General features: G+C 59.0%; 2 protein-coding genes across 3 annotated transcripts; both read left to right on the top strand.

Annotated features, from left to right (window-relative positions):
• Positions 1-3,562: 3,562 nt before the first annotated feature.
• Positions 3,563-9,889, top strand: LOC307177810 (protein IL-40; the record flags this gene model as incomplete). Its single annotated transcript, XM_079905240.1, has 5 exons — positions 3,563-3,599; positions 3,956-3,985; positions 9,016-9,285; positions 9,442-9,538; positions 9,776-9,889. 5 exons carry the CDS (start codon positions 3,563-3,565, stop codon positions 9,780-9,782), a joined length of 441 nt encoding a protein of 146 aa, XP_079761366.1. The 3' UTR covers positions 9,783-9,889.
• A 2,985-nt stretch (positions 9,890-12,874) lies between these two features.
• SYNGR2 (synaptogyrin 2) lies at positions 12,875-17,270 on the top strand. 2 transcript variants are annotated; one of them, XM_079903724.1, is made up of 4 exons: positions 12,875-13,005; positions 14,828-15,065; positions 15,454-15,593; positions 15,683-17,269. In XM_079903724.1, exons 1-4 carry the CDS (start codon positions 12,907-12,909, stop codon positions 15,878-15,880), a joined length of 675 nt encoding a protein of 224 aa, XP_079759850.1. In that variant the 5' UTR covers positions 12,875-12,906; the 3' UTR covers positions 15,881-17,269. The 2 variants fall into 2 exon arrangements, with proteins under 2 accessions (XP_079759850.1, XP_079759851.1); XM_079903725.1 differs by lacking the exon at positions 15,454-15,593 and having other exon boundaries at positions 15,683-17,270.
• Positions 17,271-17,280: the final 10 nt, after the last annotated feature.

The raw sequence follows: 17,280 nt of genomic DNA, 5'->3' as shown, positions 1-17,280 counted from the left end.
ATGCAGTTTATAAATACACATCCATTGGCAGTGCTCAGGAACTGTTTACCCTGGGCAGTACCATTACAAAAGTCCAGAGACCTGCACCTGCGGGAAGGGGAAGGCCTGGCCGCAGTGAGAGCAAACAGTGGGGGCTTACTGAGCTCTGACTGCAGGCACCCTACACAACATCCTGTAATTCCTCCTTCACGTGTGAGACCACTGAGACCCACAGACGTTATGAGTCAGCAAGGGGCAGAGCTCAGATCTGACCTGCATCAGGAGACACTCCGAGTGTGGGCCCCGGGAGGTAGCGGAGCCCGCTGCCCAGGAAGGCAGGGCTGCGTCCAAGATTCCCAAGCCTCGGGTGCCGAGGCTGCAGAGGTTCTCAATCTGTGGTTCTCAGCCTCGGAGAACTCCTGAGAAGCCCCGTCAGATGCTGGCCCTGTGCCAGCGACTCTGATGCAATTGGTCCAGGTGCAGCCAGCAGCCAGACATCTGGACTTTCTAAAGCTCCCAGGTGACTCTCACCGGCAGCCAGGGTTGAGGATTGCTGGCCTAAAGAGCCGTCAGGAGGGAAGGTCAGGAGAAACCCCAGGACGTGCTTGACGAGGCTCTACTTCCAGCAGCAGGAGGCCAGCGCCTGGCTGGATTCCCAGCCTGGACACGGCATCTGGGCGGCTCTGGCCCGGCGCCCTCAGTCCAGGGGCTTCACGTGGTCGTTGCAGTCTTGGCTGGTTCAGCTCCTCCTGTCGCTGTCCCTCTCTCTCACTCACCCAGCATCCCATGACCCATCCGCCTGTCAACAAGTGCCGGGCCCTGTTTTGGGGCTGGTGGTGAGACTGCGGGAGACACAGGGAGCTACGTGCTCAGCTTGGGGAGGGCAACCAGTCTGGCCCCAAAGAAGGCGACACACGTTGTTAATTAGCAGCTTAGGGTCAACGTGTGGTCCCGGACCAGCAGCACCAACATCACCTGGGAACTTGTTAGAAAAGCCAGTTCTCGGGCCCCACCGCACCTCCTCTAAGGGTGGAGCCCAGCGATGTGGTTTAATGAGCCCCCGGGGGTGAGGCTGTTGGGTGCGAAGCGGGAGAACCTGCAGCACTGAGGCATCCAGGTCCTTCTCATCACCTTCACGTGCCTTCAGAGAACCCGCCAAGTGCATCACCGGATGTGAGGGGGACGAGCTTCAGGACCTTGAGGAACTCAAACTCGGGGCCTCAGTTTGCTTGACCAAAGCCTGGGGATGACACCACCCTCCTCTGTGTGGCTGTGAGGACTGAATGAGCAGTTACTTATATAGTGTCCTTCCTAGAAGAGCAGTTGAGGCCCCATTACAACATGGTCATTGGCCTAACGGAGCAAAGTGGGACAGATGGGAAGGGGCCCTGATGGCCCTGTGACCGTGCCGGCCCAGCGAGGCAACCTGGGGCTCAGGGGGGAGCCATCGCAGTCAGCAGGAGGGTTTCGTGGAGTGGGCGACTAGCGGGGCCTTGGGGGACGGAGGACTCGACCGGAGGTGAAGGCAGAGGAACGGCCTGAGCCACGGTGTAGAGACGGGCCGGGCGGGCCTGAGCTGTGGAAACTGGGACTCTGAGTCCTCTAGACTGGGCTCTGGGGCCCACGAGGACAACCAGAGTGAAGGCGGAACCAGCACACCTATGGCTGGGCTTGGAGAGCCCGGGGGTCCGGTAACGTTGAGCGTCTACCAGCAGCAGAGAAGACACACGTGGGCAGGGAGAGGCCCGTGGGGTTATTGCAGTAAGTGAAGCCAGGGTCTCTCCAGGTGCAGGAGCCCCAGTGCCTCCACCTTGGGGTGGGGGAGGGGGTCCCGGACTCTCCCCACCCAGCCCTGAGAGGGCTCCCAGCTACTCTGGCCAAGGCAGCCCAGCACAGATTCCCACCCAGGGGACCCTCCCAGGAAAGTGACGCAAGGAGGTGCTGGTAAGGCCATTTATCATAGAGGAGACTGGCCCTCGGTGGGCAGGAATCACGAAATGTCAGTCTAGTGGGTGACAGGAGAGCTTTGAGGACACCCTGACTCCGCTCCATCTAGGTGACCTGGGCTCACCTGGGGCAACCTACTCGGTGCTGTCACACCTGCAGCCTGTGGAGAAGAGGCGCAGAACAGCTCAGAGAAACAGCCCTCATTTGGTGGGGCACACAGGTGATGGCTGGAGAGGGGTAGTCGGGGTGAGGCAGTAGAGATGCCCCCGGTCCCACCAAGGCCTGGGGGAATTGTCCCTCGAGTCCACCCACCGTTCTCTGCTCTGACTCTGGCTCCCCAGACACACCGATAAAAGGGGGAGGCTTCTCATGAGCTGCCTCAGCTCGAATCAGAAGCCCTGAGCACAACGTAGAGGAAAAACCTCGAGCTTCTGGGACTTCAGGCAACAGATTGCCCACAGCTGAGGGGACCCTTCTGCCTGCCTTCAGTCGTCAGTTCCTTCCACGCACCCCTCCCGGCAGAGTGAGAACAGACTTTCTGGAAGGGAATTTCGCTAGGAAAACTAAAAGAAGATTAGCTTTTGCCCAAATGCAGAGAGGTAGGTGGGTCCCCAGAGCACATCCCCAGGGGTACGAGTCAGGACTCTGGGTGGCAAGGGACAGATGCTGATTCTTGCCCACTGAGGAGAAGGGACCACCGAGGTGACAAAGCCAGTCCTCAGGGGAGCTCCAGGACACTGTGCCCAGGCTTGGACAGGGTCATCCCACCAGACCAGCTTCCCAACACGCCCAGGCCTCAGTGGGTGCCCCTGAGCCGGGCCTAGGGGCCCCAGGGCAGGGCTGTAACTGGCCTGCCTTGGGTCAGGTGCCGGTTCCCGGGCTGTGCTGGGGATGTGAGTGCCACTGACCTGTGAGGCTCTGTAGGAGAGAAGAGCCCGCACAGGAAGCAAATTGTTCCCTGGGGGCGGGACATCCTCCCTGAGGAAGGCACCTGTGTACAAATCAAAGCTCCATGTTCTGTGATAGCAGGAGAAAAACACATATGCAGCTGTGTCAGTGTAGAAACAGGGAGTGTTTCAATAAAGTCACTTCATTCATTTTTTAAAAAAAAAGCCTCTGTGGGATTGGATGGGTCCTAGTCCCACCTTACCTGCTCCCTCTCTTCTCTCTGCCCTGAGCCCCCAGCCCTGAGGGGTCCAACCCACCAGTTCTTCAGAAGGACCCTCATGATTACATCGGGCCCACCTCGATAATCTGGGATAATCCTCTCGTCTCAAAATCAGCGGGTTAGCAAGCTTAATTCCCCCTTGCTGGCTACCAGTGCCTCCACCTTGGGGTGGGGGGGTCCCGGTGAGGACTCCAGGGTGAGGACACGGACGTCTTCTACCCTGGGGTCCTACAGCTCGGCAGTGGCAGCGACTGTGAACCCTGGTTTGGCTCCTGGCCTCTCCTAACTCCCTGGGGGTGTGGGGAGAGTCGCCGTCCCGGGCCCAGCCCTGGGGCGCTGTGGCATCCCGGTTATCTCCCCGCTGCAGGCACGCACCCACCCAGGGAGCACCCAGAGGCTCTGGAGTGGAGGTGGCCTCGCTCGAGGAAGCGCTTGCCCTCCTGGCTGAGGGCCCCGCGCGGCAGAGCCATGAGCGTCCTGCGGCTGCTCTGCTTGGCTGCGCTAGGTGAGCTGCCCAGGGACGTGGTGGGAGGGGGCCGCTGCCAGGGCCTTGAGGTGGCAGACTCAGGGTCCAGGGGTCTAGGGAGCACAGGAGACACCTCTGCAAGCACAGGACAGAGAGGGGAAGGTTTAGGCTTGAGTCTCAGACCAGCCAGTTATTGCTTCACCACTCTGGGTCCACTCTACTCATCTGCAGAATGGGCTGATGATACGAAACGCTCCGGGCTCCAAAGAGCTTCTGTGAGTGACGGTGCTTGTGGAGTCCTGGGCCTCCTTCTGGGCTGAGGATGAGGCTTTCTGAGTGGGCTCTGGCCTCCCCTCCACCCTGGGCTCTCCTAACTGCCCTCCCCTCTCTTACAGCCACCAGCAGCTCCGCAAAGCAGGAGAAAGGTGAGTTTCCCCGCATGCTGGAGGGCGGAGTACCCCCAGATGGGGACCCTGGAGTCAGAGGCCCCACCCACGGTAGAGGCTTTGGCCGGCCGGGGGAAGGGTGTTGCGGGTGAGTGGCGTCTGCTGCTAGACCACTGGAAGGTTCTGGACCCCAGCCTCAACCCATGCAGGGCCCTGGAGGGTTGGAGAAGAGAAAGCTCTGCAGGAGGTGGGAGTGGGCGGGACAACAGACAGACGGTGGGGACAGTGACGTGGGGCAAGGAAAGTGCTTGGCTTCCCCTTGGGCTGTGTGTGGTGGGGGGGCAGGTATTACCAGCGGAGGCGGGCAGAGGGCGTGTCCCGGGCAGGTGTACCCCAATCACTCTGAGTGCCTGATCTGTAGCAGAAGCCCCTGGGGTGGGTGTGACCCCAGGGCAGGCTGGGGGCATTCTGGTGGGGTGCCTTGGCCCAGGAGGAGGGTGAGTGAGAGAATGAGGAAGTCTGGGCTCCCCCAACTCCCCCCTCCCTGAGGTCCAGCAAAGGGGAAACTGCCTGACTCTCAGAGGCAACAGGAAGGTGTCAGGGCCCCTCTCTCCACCAGCCGCCTGGTGTAAGAGCCAGTGAGAGGGGAGGCTCCCGGTGGCCGTCCCTCCTCCCCTCAGCTTTGGCCGCCTCTGTCTTTCCACTCCCCTTCCTTCTCCTGCCCTCTCCCCTGCCCCCATTTCCAGCCCTGTGACCCTTAAAGTCAAGGTGGTCAGTCACCTCCTCCTCTCCACATCTCTGCAAGGGCGGCTGCCCTTCCTCTGGTCTCATCTGGACCTGTAACTTCCCTGGTCTCAGGGCTGCAGCTGCAGCCGCTTCTATTCCACTTAAGGGTGGACCTCACTTGAGTGCCGCATGGGCTGAACTATCATTTCCTTATTTGCTTTAAAAACAAACACATCAAAAAAAAAAAAAAACACACCATGGTGTTTCCGCTAAAAGGAGAACTGTGCAGGGCCCTGGCCTCTGGGTCTCCGGGAAGTACCTGGGCAGGGCCGGTCCACCCCCCTCCAGCCCCTGACTTCTGCTCAGACTCTTGCCCAGCAAGTCCTGCTAACTAAACTGCTAAGGAGCCGACTGACAAATCATTCATTCATTCATTCATTCATTTATCCAATCATTCAGTAATTACTGGTTGAGCATCTGTTTGGTACCAGGTGCTGCTTGAGGCCCCAGGATGGTGGGTGCAGAAACAAAACAGAGATCCCTACCCTCACGTAGCTTACATTCTAGTGGGGCCGGAGGGACAGATGATAATAAAAATAAGCACATTCTACAGCGTGCTAGAACGTGATAGGTCCCAGAGAACAGCAAGCGGGGAAGAGGGGAAGGGAACATGGGTTGGGGGTGGGGAGGGAGGGCACCATCTACTGGGAAGTCATCACTGAGAAGGGGACACGCCAGCAAGGACACGAAGGAGGTGGTAGAGCAGGATGTGCCTGGACAAGGGCCTGCGTGGCCAGAGCACAGGAAGCAGGGGCAGGGGAGTGTTGGATGAGGTAGGGGGGCAGTGTTGAGTCGGGGGGGCCCTGTGGGCATAGCAATGGGAGGGTTTACAGCAGAAGGGTTGACCTGATTTACTCTTCCTGGGGTCATTTTGGCTGCTGTGTTGAGAAGAGATGGGGTGGGGATGAAGGCTAGAATCCCAGAGAGCCTTTAGACTGTTCCCGGGATCCAGAGGAGAGATTGGGTGATAGCCAGGAGGCCTGGCAAGGTGGTCAAGGTATATTCTGAAGGCCTTTGCTGATAGATGGGATGGGATGGGAAAGACAGAGCTGTGGAAGATGACTCGGGGGGTTTGGGTCTGAGCAGCTGGGAACTGGCGAAGTCAAGGGCAGCCTTACAACTGATTACTACTAATGGGAACAAGAGGTTGGGCCTGAGATATTGGGTGTTAAGAGCCAAGATTTTGGAACGTTTCTGTGTATTTTGAAATCCCCAAGAATCATGGCAAGTGCAGTATTGAGTGTAGCAGGAACCAGGCACAAGAATCTTCAAGGGATGGTGGGCATTTCCAGGTAACTGTAACCCAGAGGGGCAGGGTGCAGTGTCCGAAGACATGAGGTTCAAGGCTGCTGTTTAGGGAGGGAGGAGGGAGAGTGGTCCAGGAATAGCAAGAGGATGCCCGCCCTCGCCATCCCAGGCCAGTGTTGGGAAGGCTGTGAGGACCCCCCGCCACCTGAGATACCACTGGTGCAGGCACTGTGTGGGGGAGGGGAGGCTGGTTTCCATTAGGCGTAGAAGGTGAGATGTGAGAGGAGAGCTTGAGGGTTCCGGGATTTGGTGCAACTGAGCCTACCAGCCTTCCAGAGGGCGCAGGGGGAGGTGGGACATAAAGGGGGACTTTCAGAGCCCTAGAAAAGGTGGGGCAGGAAGATGAGGCCTGGGGTCTCCCGTGGGGCTGCCATGAAAGAAGACAATGTTCGGGGTGGGGGGCTGGGGCGCAGCTGGTTGAAGGACAGATTCAGAGTGCGAGTGTGTACAAAGGAGTCTTGATAACTGTCCCCTCCCCCCAATCCTGAAACCCGCTTCACTTGTGAGGGGGCTGTGCTAGTTTCCTGGGGCTGCTCTAACGAAGTGCCACACAGAAATCGATTCTCTCCTGGTTCTGGAAGCTTCACCTGAAGGCTCACCTGCGGGCTGTGGTAGTCCTCGGCGTTGCCTGGCTTGTGACAGCATCACTCCAAACCCTGCCTCTGTCTTTACATGGCCTGTGTGTGTGTGTGTGTCTTTGTCTCTTCTCTTTAGGGCCCACCCTAATCCAGCAAGGGTTACTGAAGTCCATCTGTACGGACCCCATTTCCAAATAAGGTCCCATTCACAAGTACCTGGGGTTAAGGCTTGAATACATCTTCCTTTTTGGAGGACACAATTCAGCTCTCAACAGATGGGCTGCTTGTTCAACCCTCATCAGATCCCTGGGCCCGAGCTCAGGTCTAATGAATTGGGCCTCCAGGGTTGCGACTCCAATCTCCAAGCTTCTGGGTTATCACAGAAACAAGCTAGGGAGAGGTAGGGGCGATCCTGAAGGGCCTCCAAGCCCAGCTGGACGGCAATCCACTGCCCGGCCTGGGCACAGCCCTAAGCTGCTCGCTCTTTCTTTAGTGACAGCGGGAGGCTCTGCACAGCCATTCGATCACCCCAGCCCTGGCTGGCTCAGCTTCCGGTCCCCGGGGTGTCCTTGTCGCTTGATCAAATTCTGAGTGTGCCATCCTATCTTCAAATGTTCAGACACAGATGATGAATTTGTAATTAAATGATAGACCCCTCGTTATGGGTGGGCTAGATGCATAAACTAAATAATCAAAAGGAAAGACCCACACAGGTCTTGTTAGAATAAAAAGTGAGTGCTCTACCCTGTAGGGCACTAAAACCGAAAGTGGCTTCTGTCTGTGAACTTATGTAAATCAGGCTTCTATTAATGGCCATCGTAATGGAAATGAAGGTGGGCCAGCACTTTCTTTCCATTTTTGTTAAGTCAAGGTCATTTCCCCACAGTGAAGGGAGCAACAGTGTCATCACCCTGAAGCCTGAACCCACATTTCCCCGGGGGTGTGGGGGGGGAAGATTCTGGCCCCAAGAGCCGTTGACTGTTGGGCCCCAGAGTCACGTTGACGAAATTGTTGGTAGCAGTTTGCAAACTGGTGCCCTGGAGAGTAGATTAAACTCTAGATAGAGCTTTACTTAACTTCAAAGATTTTGCATGAAGGAGTGTTTGAAAAAAAAATAGTATGAGGGCTTCCCTGGTGGTGCAGAGAGTCCGCCTGCCGATGCAGGGGACGCGGGTTCGTGCCCCGGTCTGGGAGGATCCCACGTGCTGCGGAGCGGCTGAGCCCGTGGGCCATGGCCGCTGAGCCTGCGCGTCCGGGTCCTGTGCTCCGCGGCGGGAGAGGCCACAACAGTGAGAGGCCCGCGTACCGCAAAAAAAAAAAAAAAAAAAAAAAAAAAAAAATTCTGGGTATTTCACATGAATAGAATCATACAATATGTGGCCTTTCGTGTCTGATGTATTTCATTCAGCATAATGTGTTTTTTTGGTTTTTTTAAATTTATTTATTTATTTGGCTGTGTTGGGTCTTTGTTTCTGCGTTAGGGCTTTCTCTAGTTGTGGCAAGTGGGGGCCATTCTTTATCGCGGTGCGCGGGCCTCTCACTATCGCGGCCTCTCTTGTTGCGGAGCACAGGCTCCAGACGCTCAGGCTCAGCGGCCATGGCTCACGGGCCCAGCCGCTCCGCGGCATGTGGGATCTTCCCAGACCAGGGCTTGAACCCGTGTCCCCTGCATTAGCAGGCAGATTCTCAACCGCTGCGCCAGCAGGGAAGCCGCAGCATAATGTTTTTAAGGTTCATCCATGTTGTAGCAGGTGTCAGTGCTTCATTCCTTTTCATGGATGAATACTCTTCCGTCATGTGGATGGACCACATTTTGTTTATCCGTCATCCATTGATGGACATCTGGGCTGTTTCCACCTTTTGGCTGTTGTGAATAGTGCTGCTGTGAACATGTGTGTACAAGTATCTGTTAGCGTCCCTGTTTTCAATTCTTTTGGTATATAGCTAGGAGTGGAATTGCTGGGTCGTGTGGTAATTCTTTAACTTTTTGAGGAATTGCCAGACGAGCATTTTCTTAGGGTGCTTGTTAAACGTTGGTTTCCTTCTTCCTCTTTGGACTGTCTCATCTTTAAGAGACTGCCTAAATTTTATTCATTGTTAATCTGAATTCAAAATTAACTGGGTGTCCTGTATTTTTAACTGCTCAGTCTGGCAACCCAGAATATACCACATGAAAATAAAACCAAATACATGGATGAAATTGTATGGTATACACTGCAAGTAGGGTAGAAGCTCAGACGCGAGGCGGAGGGAGCAATCCAGAAGGCTGCCTGGAGGAGCAATCAGTCAGTTAGGCCACTAGGCCTATTAGGCATGTGTACTGAGGGAACTGGCTAGGGGGAGGGCATTAAAGTCTCCCAGCCACACCTGTGCTCCCGCCCTCTCCCACCCTGCCAGAGCCGGTGTCCCAGCTGCAAGCTGACTTCACCCTGTTGGACAGGGGGTCAGGCCTCAGGGTAGAGGTGTTCTGCCAGGCATCCTCGGGCAGCCCACCCATCACCTACAGACTGGTCAGGAGGAACGGGCACATCCACATGCAGCAGACTCGGAACCCTGGGCAGCCAGCCAACTTCTCCTTCCCGCTGAACCAGACGTCGGACTGGTTCCGGTGCCAGGCTGAAAACAACATCAGCGTCCAGCACACTCCCTTCACACTGGTGCCCCCAGGTGAGAGGGCCCCTTGGTTTCCAGAGGGGCAGCTGGCGCTTCTGAGTAGGTCAGTGGGAGGTGCCAAGAGCAGGGACGGGTGCCCTGACGCAGCCATGCCTACCCTGGCCTGGCCTAACGGAAGTCCAGCCCAGCTGTCCCCCGCCTCCTTCACAGGAGAGCTGCCCCAGGGACCCACCTTCGCGCTGGCTGCCTGCCTCATCTCCATCATAGCCGTCTTTTCTTGGAAACTGAGCTGGACCAAGCAGATCAGGTAGGAAATGGGTGCTGGATGTGGGGGAGGAGTGAACTGCTGATGGCCTATGTGGACCAACGGGGGCCCTGGCTTGGCAGAGCCGGTGGTGGTTTGGTAGGGCAGGGCTGCCATTGGAACCAAGCAGGACCCTATGGGGCTTTCCCAGGACAGACCCCTCCTCCATATCTTCTGCTGTAGCTCCTCTCTGGAGTACCCAGATAACAGTATCTCAGGCATATTTCCTGAATTTTTCAGATGCTAAAACCCACGACCCAATGGAAGAAATTAACTACTTGAGGATCATGGGTTCGTAGCCCAGGGGCCTTCTGGTGCCTAAGGATCGATAATGTTAACCTCTGTGACACCAACCAATCAGAGAATTGATCACATACCCTGCGGCTCCCCTCCCTCACCTGGCCGATAAAAGTGCTTTGCTGAAAGCCCTCGAGGAGTTCGGAATTTGGGGGGGCAGAGCGCCCCTGCCCCGTTCCCCTTGCATGGCCCCGCAGTAAAACTTTCTGTGCTCCAAACTCCAACATTTTGTTCTGTTTGGCCTCACAGTGTGTTGGGCACATGAACTTGCGTTCGGTAACACCACCAGGGCAAAGAAAGGGCCGTATGGCTTATGCATGACTTGCAAAAGTTTACTTAGGGCCTACCGTGTGCCAAGTGCCCATGGAGCACGTTGGCGGCTTTATCTGACCCTGACCATGCTCTAGCCGCCTTGTCGTGGAGTCCACTGCCTCTGGGTGGGGCTCTCTCCAATACTCCCTATTGGTCTGAGGAGGATGGAGCCTCCGGGGCACCAGGGTGGGCCAGGGGCTTCTACCCTCCATGAAACCCCGTCAGTCTTTCCAGCTGGTGACCGGAGGCAGGGGCCGGACCTCCTGGGGTCCCCTCTCGAAGGCTATTACTTCACTGACTTGTAAAGTGACCAGGGCCTTTGTGCTGTCCAACCCTGGGCACCGCAGGCCTCTGTGCGCCCCACCTGCCTGGCCTTTGGCAGTGGTCACCTCTGCCTCCGAACTTCTCACCTCCCCTCATTCCTAAGACACTTCTGTCTCCTGGTCATCCTCCCCGCCCCTCTGGTACCAAAGCTGTCTCCCTAGAATCACACCCCTGTCCCTCCCTCGAAGAGAAACCAATTACTCTTATCTAAGTTTCAGGAGGAAGCAGCAAACAGAAAAAAAACAAGAACCAGTTAGAACCAACTAGGCTCAAGATGGCGGAGGATTCGACTTCCAATAGATCTAGAGCCTTACTACACGCTCTATACGTTAGCTAAATGACACACCCACCAGCGCCAGGACAGCTGGCGATCACCATGATGACAACCAGAAAAGCCCCTATGAGAACTGAAAAGGAGAGTTGCATCAGTTCCAGGTCCAAACCACACCCCTGTTCTTGGATAACTCATGAATATTCCTCCCACTCATTCCAAACCCCTCCCTTTTACTCCAACCCTCCTATTTATTTGGTGTCTCCAACTGAATTGGGTTGAGTTGATTTGCAAACTAGGTTCCCGCTTCTCCATTCTTTGGCCATTGAAGAAAGCTGGTGCTCTTCCAGTCTCAGCATCCGTTTTGTTATTGACTGAGCAAATCAAACCTCCCTGGCTGAGACAGGGGGTCTCAGCCCGAGCTAGGACCCCAGTGTGGGTTTGGTCGACCAATTCACTAACACCTGGCCAGCCTCTTTGGTGGGCTTTGTCCAGGAGTCCTTGGCACTCTCCTTGTCTTACCTCTGCGCCCCTCCCTCCCAAGTCTGTCCCAGAGGCTAGGCTCATGGGCGAGCCATGTCAGCTCTCTGAGCCTCAGTTTCCCCTTCTATAACAGGGGGTATACAGACCAGGGGCCAGTACTTGGCCTCCAGGTGATTCAGTGCCCCCACTTTATTTCGTGGTGTGACTAAGCCTCACGCCCCTCGTCCTGCCCAGGGCACTGATGCACTTGCCACCAATAAAATTCCTGGAGGCCTTGGGAGGGGGTGGCTGGGAGGTATGCTGGCTTAACCTGGAGTCTCAACTCCTTTGTCATCAAGGTCGTGACCAGAAGATGCAGGCTGGGCAGAGTCCCCAGGAGAGCCCTGGTCCTTGTCCCCTATAGAAGGACCCACCATTTGAAGAAATGAAATGAAGAAAAGAATGAAGAAAAGCCCCACCAGCCTGGATTCTTGGAGCGCTGGTGTTCTTCATCAAATACTCATGGTGCTAGTTTGAGGGATTTAGGATGGGGGGAGCTGTAGGGGGAAGGAGAGGTCCATAGGAGGACGGGGCTCTGTGAGGGCCCCTCTCCTCACCGCTCAGCAGCTCGTCACCGTCCATCCAGGTCTGGGGAGACGGTGGGGTAGATGTGAAGGCCCAGAGGCACCAGCCCACCCAGGGCCACTGCTTCCTCCCCCACCCCTGCTCCCCTCTTCCCTGGAGTGGCACCCCATCTCCTGGTGGCCCAGTCCTCTGGCTCCACTGCTCACCTGTCACCGTCCCATTCACCTGGAGGACTCTGGGCCCCACCTGGCCAGCACCCCCTCATTAATCTTTACCTGCAACTATGATGTCTGGAATTCCTCCCTGCCGAGTCAGCCTGAGGCCCCTGGAGAACCAGCCCCCCTCCCCACCCACACACACCTAGAGCCATCCCAGTTTGGACGCTCTGAACCATTTCCGGAAAGAATTGTATTAAACTCTGCCCCCTGCCGGCCACCCTGGGAACTTCGTTTCTGTCTGCACACCATCTTGGAGCCTGGAAGTCGGCCCTACGCACGGCCCTACATGGCCCTGGGGCCGGGCCCGGCTCGGGAAAAACTGGGAGGGGCGGTGGTCTCGACCACATCCCAGGCTTAGCTCCAGAGAGGAGAAAAGAGTGACAGGCCATGCAGGGAGGGGTCCAGGCTGTGGCCTGGGGTTTAAGTAGAATGGGGGAGAAGAGAGGAGGTGCGTAGGAGCCTGGGTCTTGGGCAGATGGGCCCCAGACGGCATCTGGCGGGACTTCTTGGAGGCGGAGGCGGGAGTGCAGGGGCAAAGAGTGGATGGAGCAGGCGGGCGGGCCCTCCTTGCGACCCTCTCTTCCTGGGGACTCTCTGGCCCTTTCCAGTCGCCCTGCGGACCAGTAGAGCAGAGGGACGAGACTCCGGCCGAGAGGTGGGCTGGACAACGAGTCCGCTGCCGCTGGACGGATGTCGGCCGCTGGAAGCGCAGGCCGGGATGTCGGGGTAACCCTGCCGCTCCTGCACCGCCGCTCGTCTTGGGCGGACTTTGCCCTCGGTCCCTGGGGCGGTGCCGGCCACGCCCCTGGGGAGGAGCCGGGCAGGGGGCGGGGCGGCGGGCTGGCTCCTCAGCAGTCCGCGGCTGCGGCGGCGGCGGCGTCGGCGGCGGCTGCGACGGCGACATGGAGAGCGGGGCCTACGGCGCGGCCAAGGCGGGCGGCTCCTTCGACCTGAGGCGCTTCCTGACGCAGCCGCAGGTGGTGGTGCGCGCCGTGTGCTTGGTGAGCCGGGGTGCGGGGCCTCGGGGAACCGACTTCGTCGCCAGGCCGGGGGAGTGGGGCCGCTGGGAGCCTGAGAGCGCGACAGGTGGTGGCGGCCGAGGCCCGGGGGTGGGAGCGGCGCGCGTGGGGCGGGCGAGCGGGGCCCGGGACCCTCCAGCCCCTCACCCCCCGAGCCCCGCCGCCCCCCGAACCCGGGTCCCGCCACCCCCCACCTCCCAGCCCGGGCGCGGAATGGCCGGGCGGCACCGCGGGGAGCAGGCCCGTCGCCCTGCTGGAGGAGTTTGAGGCGGCTCCAGGACAGGTGGCCGGCACGCCGCGACTCCCACCCTGGGGGAATTCATCAGGAAGGGGCTTTCCGAAGCCACGTGGGGTGCGTGGGGTTGGGGGGCAGCCTGGCGCCCTGATATAGAGTCTCTCAAGAGCAGCCCATGGGTCTGCTTCCCCATCCAAGATCAGGTGACCCCAGGATGTTCCCCTCCATGTGAGCTGGCTGAGCGCTCCAGTACCAGGTTACCGGGGTGGGGCGTTGGTGGGAGGTCCCATGCTCTCGGACAACCGGAGCCCAAAGCTGAACAAGCTGTTAGCCAGCCCGCAGGCAGAGGGCTGGGCATGCGGCGCCCACACCACACCTGCCCCTGCCTGGACTGGAGCCCTACGCGTTGCCCTGGTGACACTCTCACCCCCGCTCTGCCTGACTGTGGGGTCTGACTCCAGGAGCAGATGCCCACGTTTCGGGATGGCAGTGCCAGGAGTCAGGCTGGCACACTGCTCCCAGCATCCAGAGTTCCGGCTTCATCTCCAGCTGGGGGTGGGGCCTGTGACTGCCAGCTCCAGAGCCTATTGAGAGGGCCTTGTGCAGGCAGGCAGGGCAGGCTGGGGAGAGGCCTGGGCCGGTCCCAGAGAGAGCCAGGCCTCCAGACTGTCCCGGGTCTGCTGACATAAGGCAGGGGTGAGCGGTGGCCTTTCAGTTTGGGGCGGAGACGGGTGACGTGAGGCTTTTCGCAAGGGCCTGGAGCCCCTCCCAGCGTTCTGGCTGGTACACCCCCTCGACCCCCACCCCAGTACATCCAGGGGTCTGCGTGCAGAGCTGTGTCCACAGGCCTGCTGGGCAGACCAGCGTGAGGTGCTCTGTGTGGGTGGGACCCACTGTGAGCGGGAGGCCAGCTGGGGTTCCCTGGGAGGGCAGGGGCCAGGATGCCAAAGAGCCCAGAATTCCTTGTAGGAAAGAAGCTGGCCAAACTGGGGAGCCCAGCAGGGAAGAGGTGGAGGGGGCTCCAGGAGGTGGGGGTCTGGGGACGCTATTTCGGCTCAGAGGCATGGCTTTCCTGAGGTGGGAGGAGCCCTCCATCACTGGGTGTTTAGGCAGAGGCTGGGTGCTGTAGAGGTGACTCAGACAGGTGATGGGGGTGAGACTCCAAGCTTGGGTTTTTATGACTTTGTGACCCATCCTGTTTAAAACTCACTGAAAGTGGGAGTGCTTTAGTTTGGGCGATTGCCCTTAATCTTCAAGTACCTAACCACCAGTACCCATCCTCCAGGCAGACAGCTGGGCGGGCAGTCCCCTCCCAGGAGATCCCCTTCACTCCCCACCATCCCCAGTCCAGGAATCCCCGGCCATGCCCCTCGTGACTTGTGACTGGTGTCTGGAGGTAGCCCAGGAGAAGGGAGAGGGAGGGGCTCGCTCCCCAAGTTCAGGAGGGGCTGGGACACCAACCTGGAGCATGGGGGACAGCAGGAGCAGAGGAGGCCCCACTCTGTGTGCCACCTGGGGGGTTTGTCACAGGGTAGCAGTCACTCAGCCCTTCCCCTGCCTCCCCCTCAGGTCTTCGCCTTGATCGTGTTCTCATGCATCTTCGGTGAGGGCTACAGCAACACCCACGAGTCCAGACAGCAGTACTGCGTGTTCAACCGCAACGAGGACGCGTGCCGCTTCGGCAGCGCCATCGGGGTGCTGGCCTTCCTGGCCTCGGCCTTCTTCTTCGTGATCGACGTCTATTTCCCCCAGATCAGCAACGCCACTGACCGCAAGTACCTGGTCATCAGCGACCTGCTCTTCTCAGGTATCTGCCGGCTGCACCTCCATTTGATCTTGGGGTGAACAGGAGCGGCAGTGGTCCCAAGAGCTCTAGGGTGCTGTGACCGCAGGGCTTGGGAGGGGTGGGAGTAGCCCCAGGTTCCCAGACCTCCCAGCAGACAGGCTGGCACGGAAGGATTTCTCACCATCTGCTGAAACCCTCCGCAGCTGAGTGGGACTTGGAGCAAGGACTCCCAGGATAGCATCTTGTCCCCACCCTGGCTTCTGCATCAGTGCCCTTTGCACCCCCGGGGGCTTCTCCCTCCTGCCTGCTCCGTGGAGCTGACCCTGCCCTCCTGCCGGCTCCGTGGAGCTGACCCTGCCCTCCTGCCGGCTCCGTGGAGCTGACCCTGCCCTCCTGGCCTTCTCCCCAGCTCTCTGGACCTTCATGTGGTTCGTCAGCTTCTGCTTCCTTGCCAATCAGTGGGCAGCCACCAAGCCGGAATACGTGCTGGTGGGAGCCGACTCGGCCCGGGCGGCCATCGCCTTCAGCTTCTTTTCTGTCTTCTCCTGGGTAAGTGGACCAGGACGGGCCAGGGCCCTGGTGTCTTTGGTGAAGGGTGGTGGAGGGCTGAGGAACCCAAACCTCGGGGCTCTCTGCAGGGCGTGCTGGCCTCCTTGGCCTACCAGCGCTACAAGGCCGGAGTGGACGACTTCATCCAGAACTATGTGGACCCCACTCTGGACCCCAGCACGGCCTACGCCTCCTACCCAGGCGCGCCTGTGGACAGCTACCAACAGCCGCCCTTCACCCAGAACGCCGAGACCACAGAGGGCTACCAGCCGCCCCCCGTGTACTGAGCTGCGGCCGGGGATGGTAAGGGGAGGAGGGAGGGCGCCTGGGGAGCCTCCCCTCTTCCCGGACTCCTCCCCCGAGGCTGGTCTCCCAGAGCTGCCGGCCCCGCTCGATCCACCTGGCGCCTGTCGGAGCTGACGCACGGCCTGGAGAGAGAGCCCCTGCCTCCTCGTCCTGGCTCTGGCCTCAGAGCCTCGGCCTGTGCCCCAGGGGGCTTCACCTACCACTCCTCAAGGGCATTTTTTAGGGAAGGGTTTTTGTTTGGATGGGTTTTGTCATTGCTTTTAATGATCCCCAACCCCACCTGAAGTAGCTCCAAGGGCCCGATGTGCTGGTTTGACAAGTGCCTTAGCTTCTCCCCAGCCTGAAGGAGCCGGGCCACGTGCAGGCCTCGGTGGCCACCGCCATCTGGGGGTCTCTGCCAAAGATGAGGCTGTGGGGCCTTCCCCCTGCTCTGCTGCTGGCACTGGGCTGGGGCTCCTTTCCTCCTCACTCAGGTTCGTTCTGCCCCCAGCCCCCTGCCCCCTGCCTGCTCTGCGAGCGGCAGCCCGTGCTCACTGCTGAAGTGTCTGCTCGCTTGGATCTGGGCTCTGTGCCAGTGCCTCTGGGTCACCTTCCTGACAGCCTAGGCGCAGGGCTGGTGCCGCCCCCCACCAGCGGGCTCGGGCGGGCAGCCCTGTCTCTGCTCCCACCCTTTGGCCACAGGAAGGGGCTTTGCCTGACGACAGCACCCAGCTTTATGTAAATACCCCAGCATCGTTAGTTGGGAGGCGTGGAGCACACCCACAGCCCCCAGGCTGCTCTGAATGTGTTGCAGAGCCTCGGGGGAGATGCACAGCACCCTTGGATTCTGTTGACTAACTTTGGAGATGGAATAAATGTTTTTCTCATTCATAATCTCCATTGTCATGGGTGGGGCCTCTGTCTAGGGGTAGGAGAAAGAGAAATTCCACCTTGAGGTACACCCTCTTGCCGAGGTCTTATGGAACCTGTATTTGAACAGAGTTGTGGCAGTCTGGCCCTCCAGCGTGCCTAGCAGCTCCCCGCCACCCCCACCCCCCCACCGACCCAGGGTCTCATTGCTCACGCTGCCCTCCCATCAGCATCTTAAAATAGTAACTGTGCTCAGCCTGTAAACAACATGGCTTTTCTGGGCCGCTCTGCCAGGGTCCTGGTGTGCCCCTGGAGGGGCAGGGGCCCTCTGCTTCCCGTAGACAGGGCTCAGCACCTCTGCAGCCTGTTCCGGACACACAGGGGGCCGGCCTGACCGCCCAGCCCGCCCCAGGGAACAAGCCCGGCTCAGGCAGGAGGCCAGGGCCCCCAGGGCAACTCGGGGCTTCCCCTTTTGAGCCCAGACAGGGAGCTGTCAAAAGTGGGCCCCAACAGTTTCAAAACCCTGAGTAAA

Source organism: Stenella coeruleoalba, assembly GCF_951394435.1.
Source record: "Stenella coeruleoalba genome assembly, chromosome: 19".
Lineage (NCBI taxonomy): Eukaryota > Metazoa > Chordata > Mammalia > Artiodactyla > Delphinidae > Stenella > Stenella coeruleoalba.
This window is presented reverse-complemented; position numbering and strand designations above follow the sequence as displayed.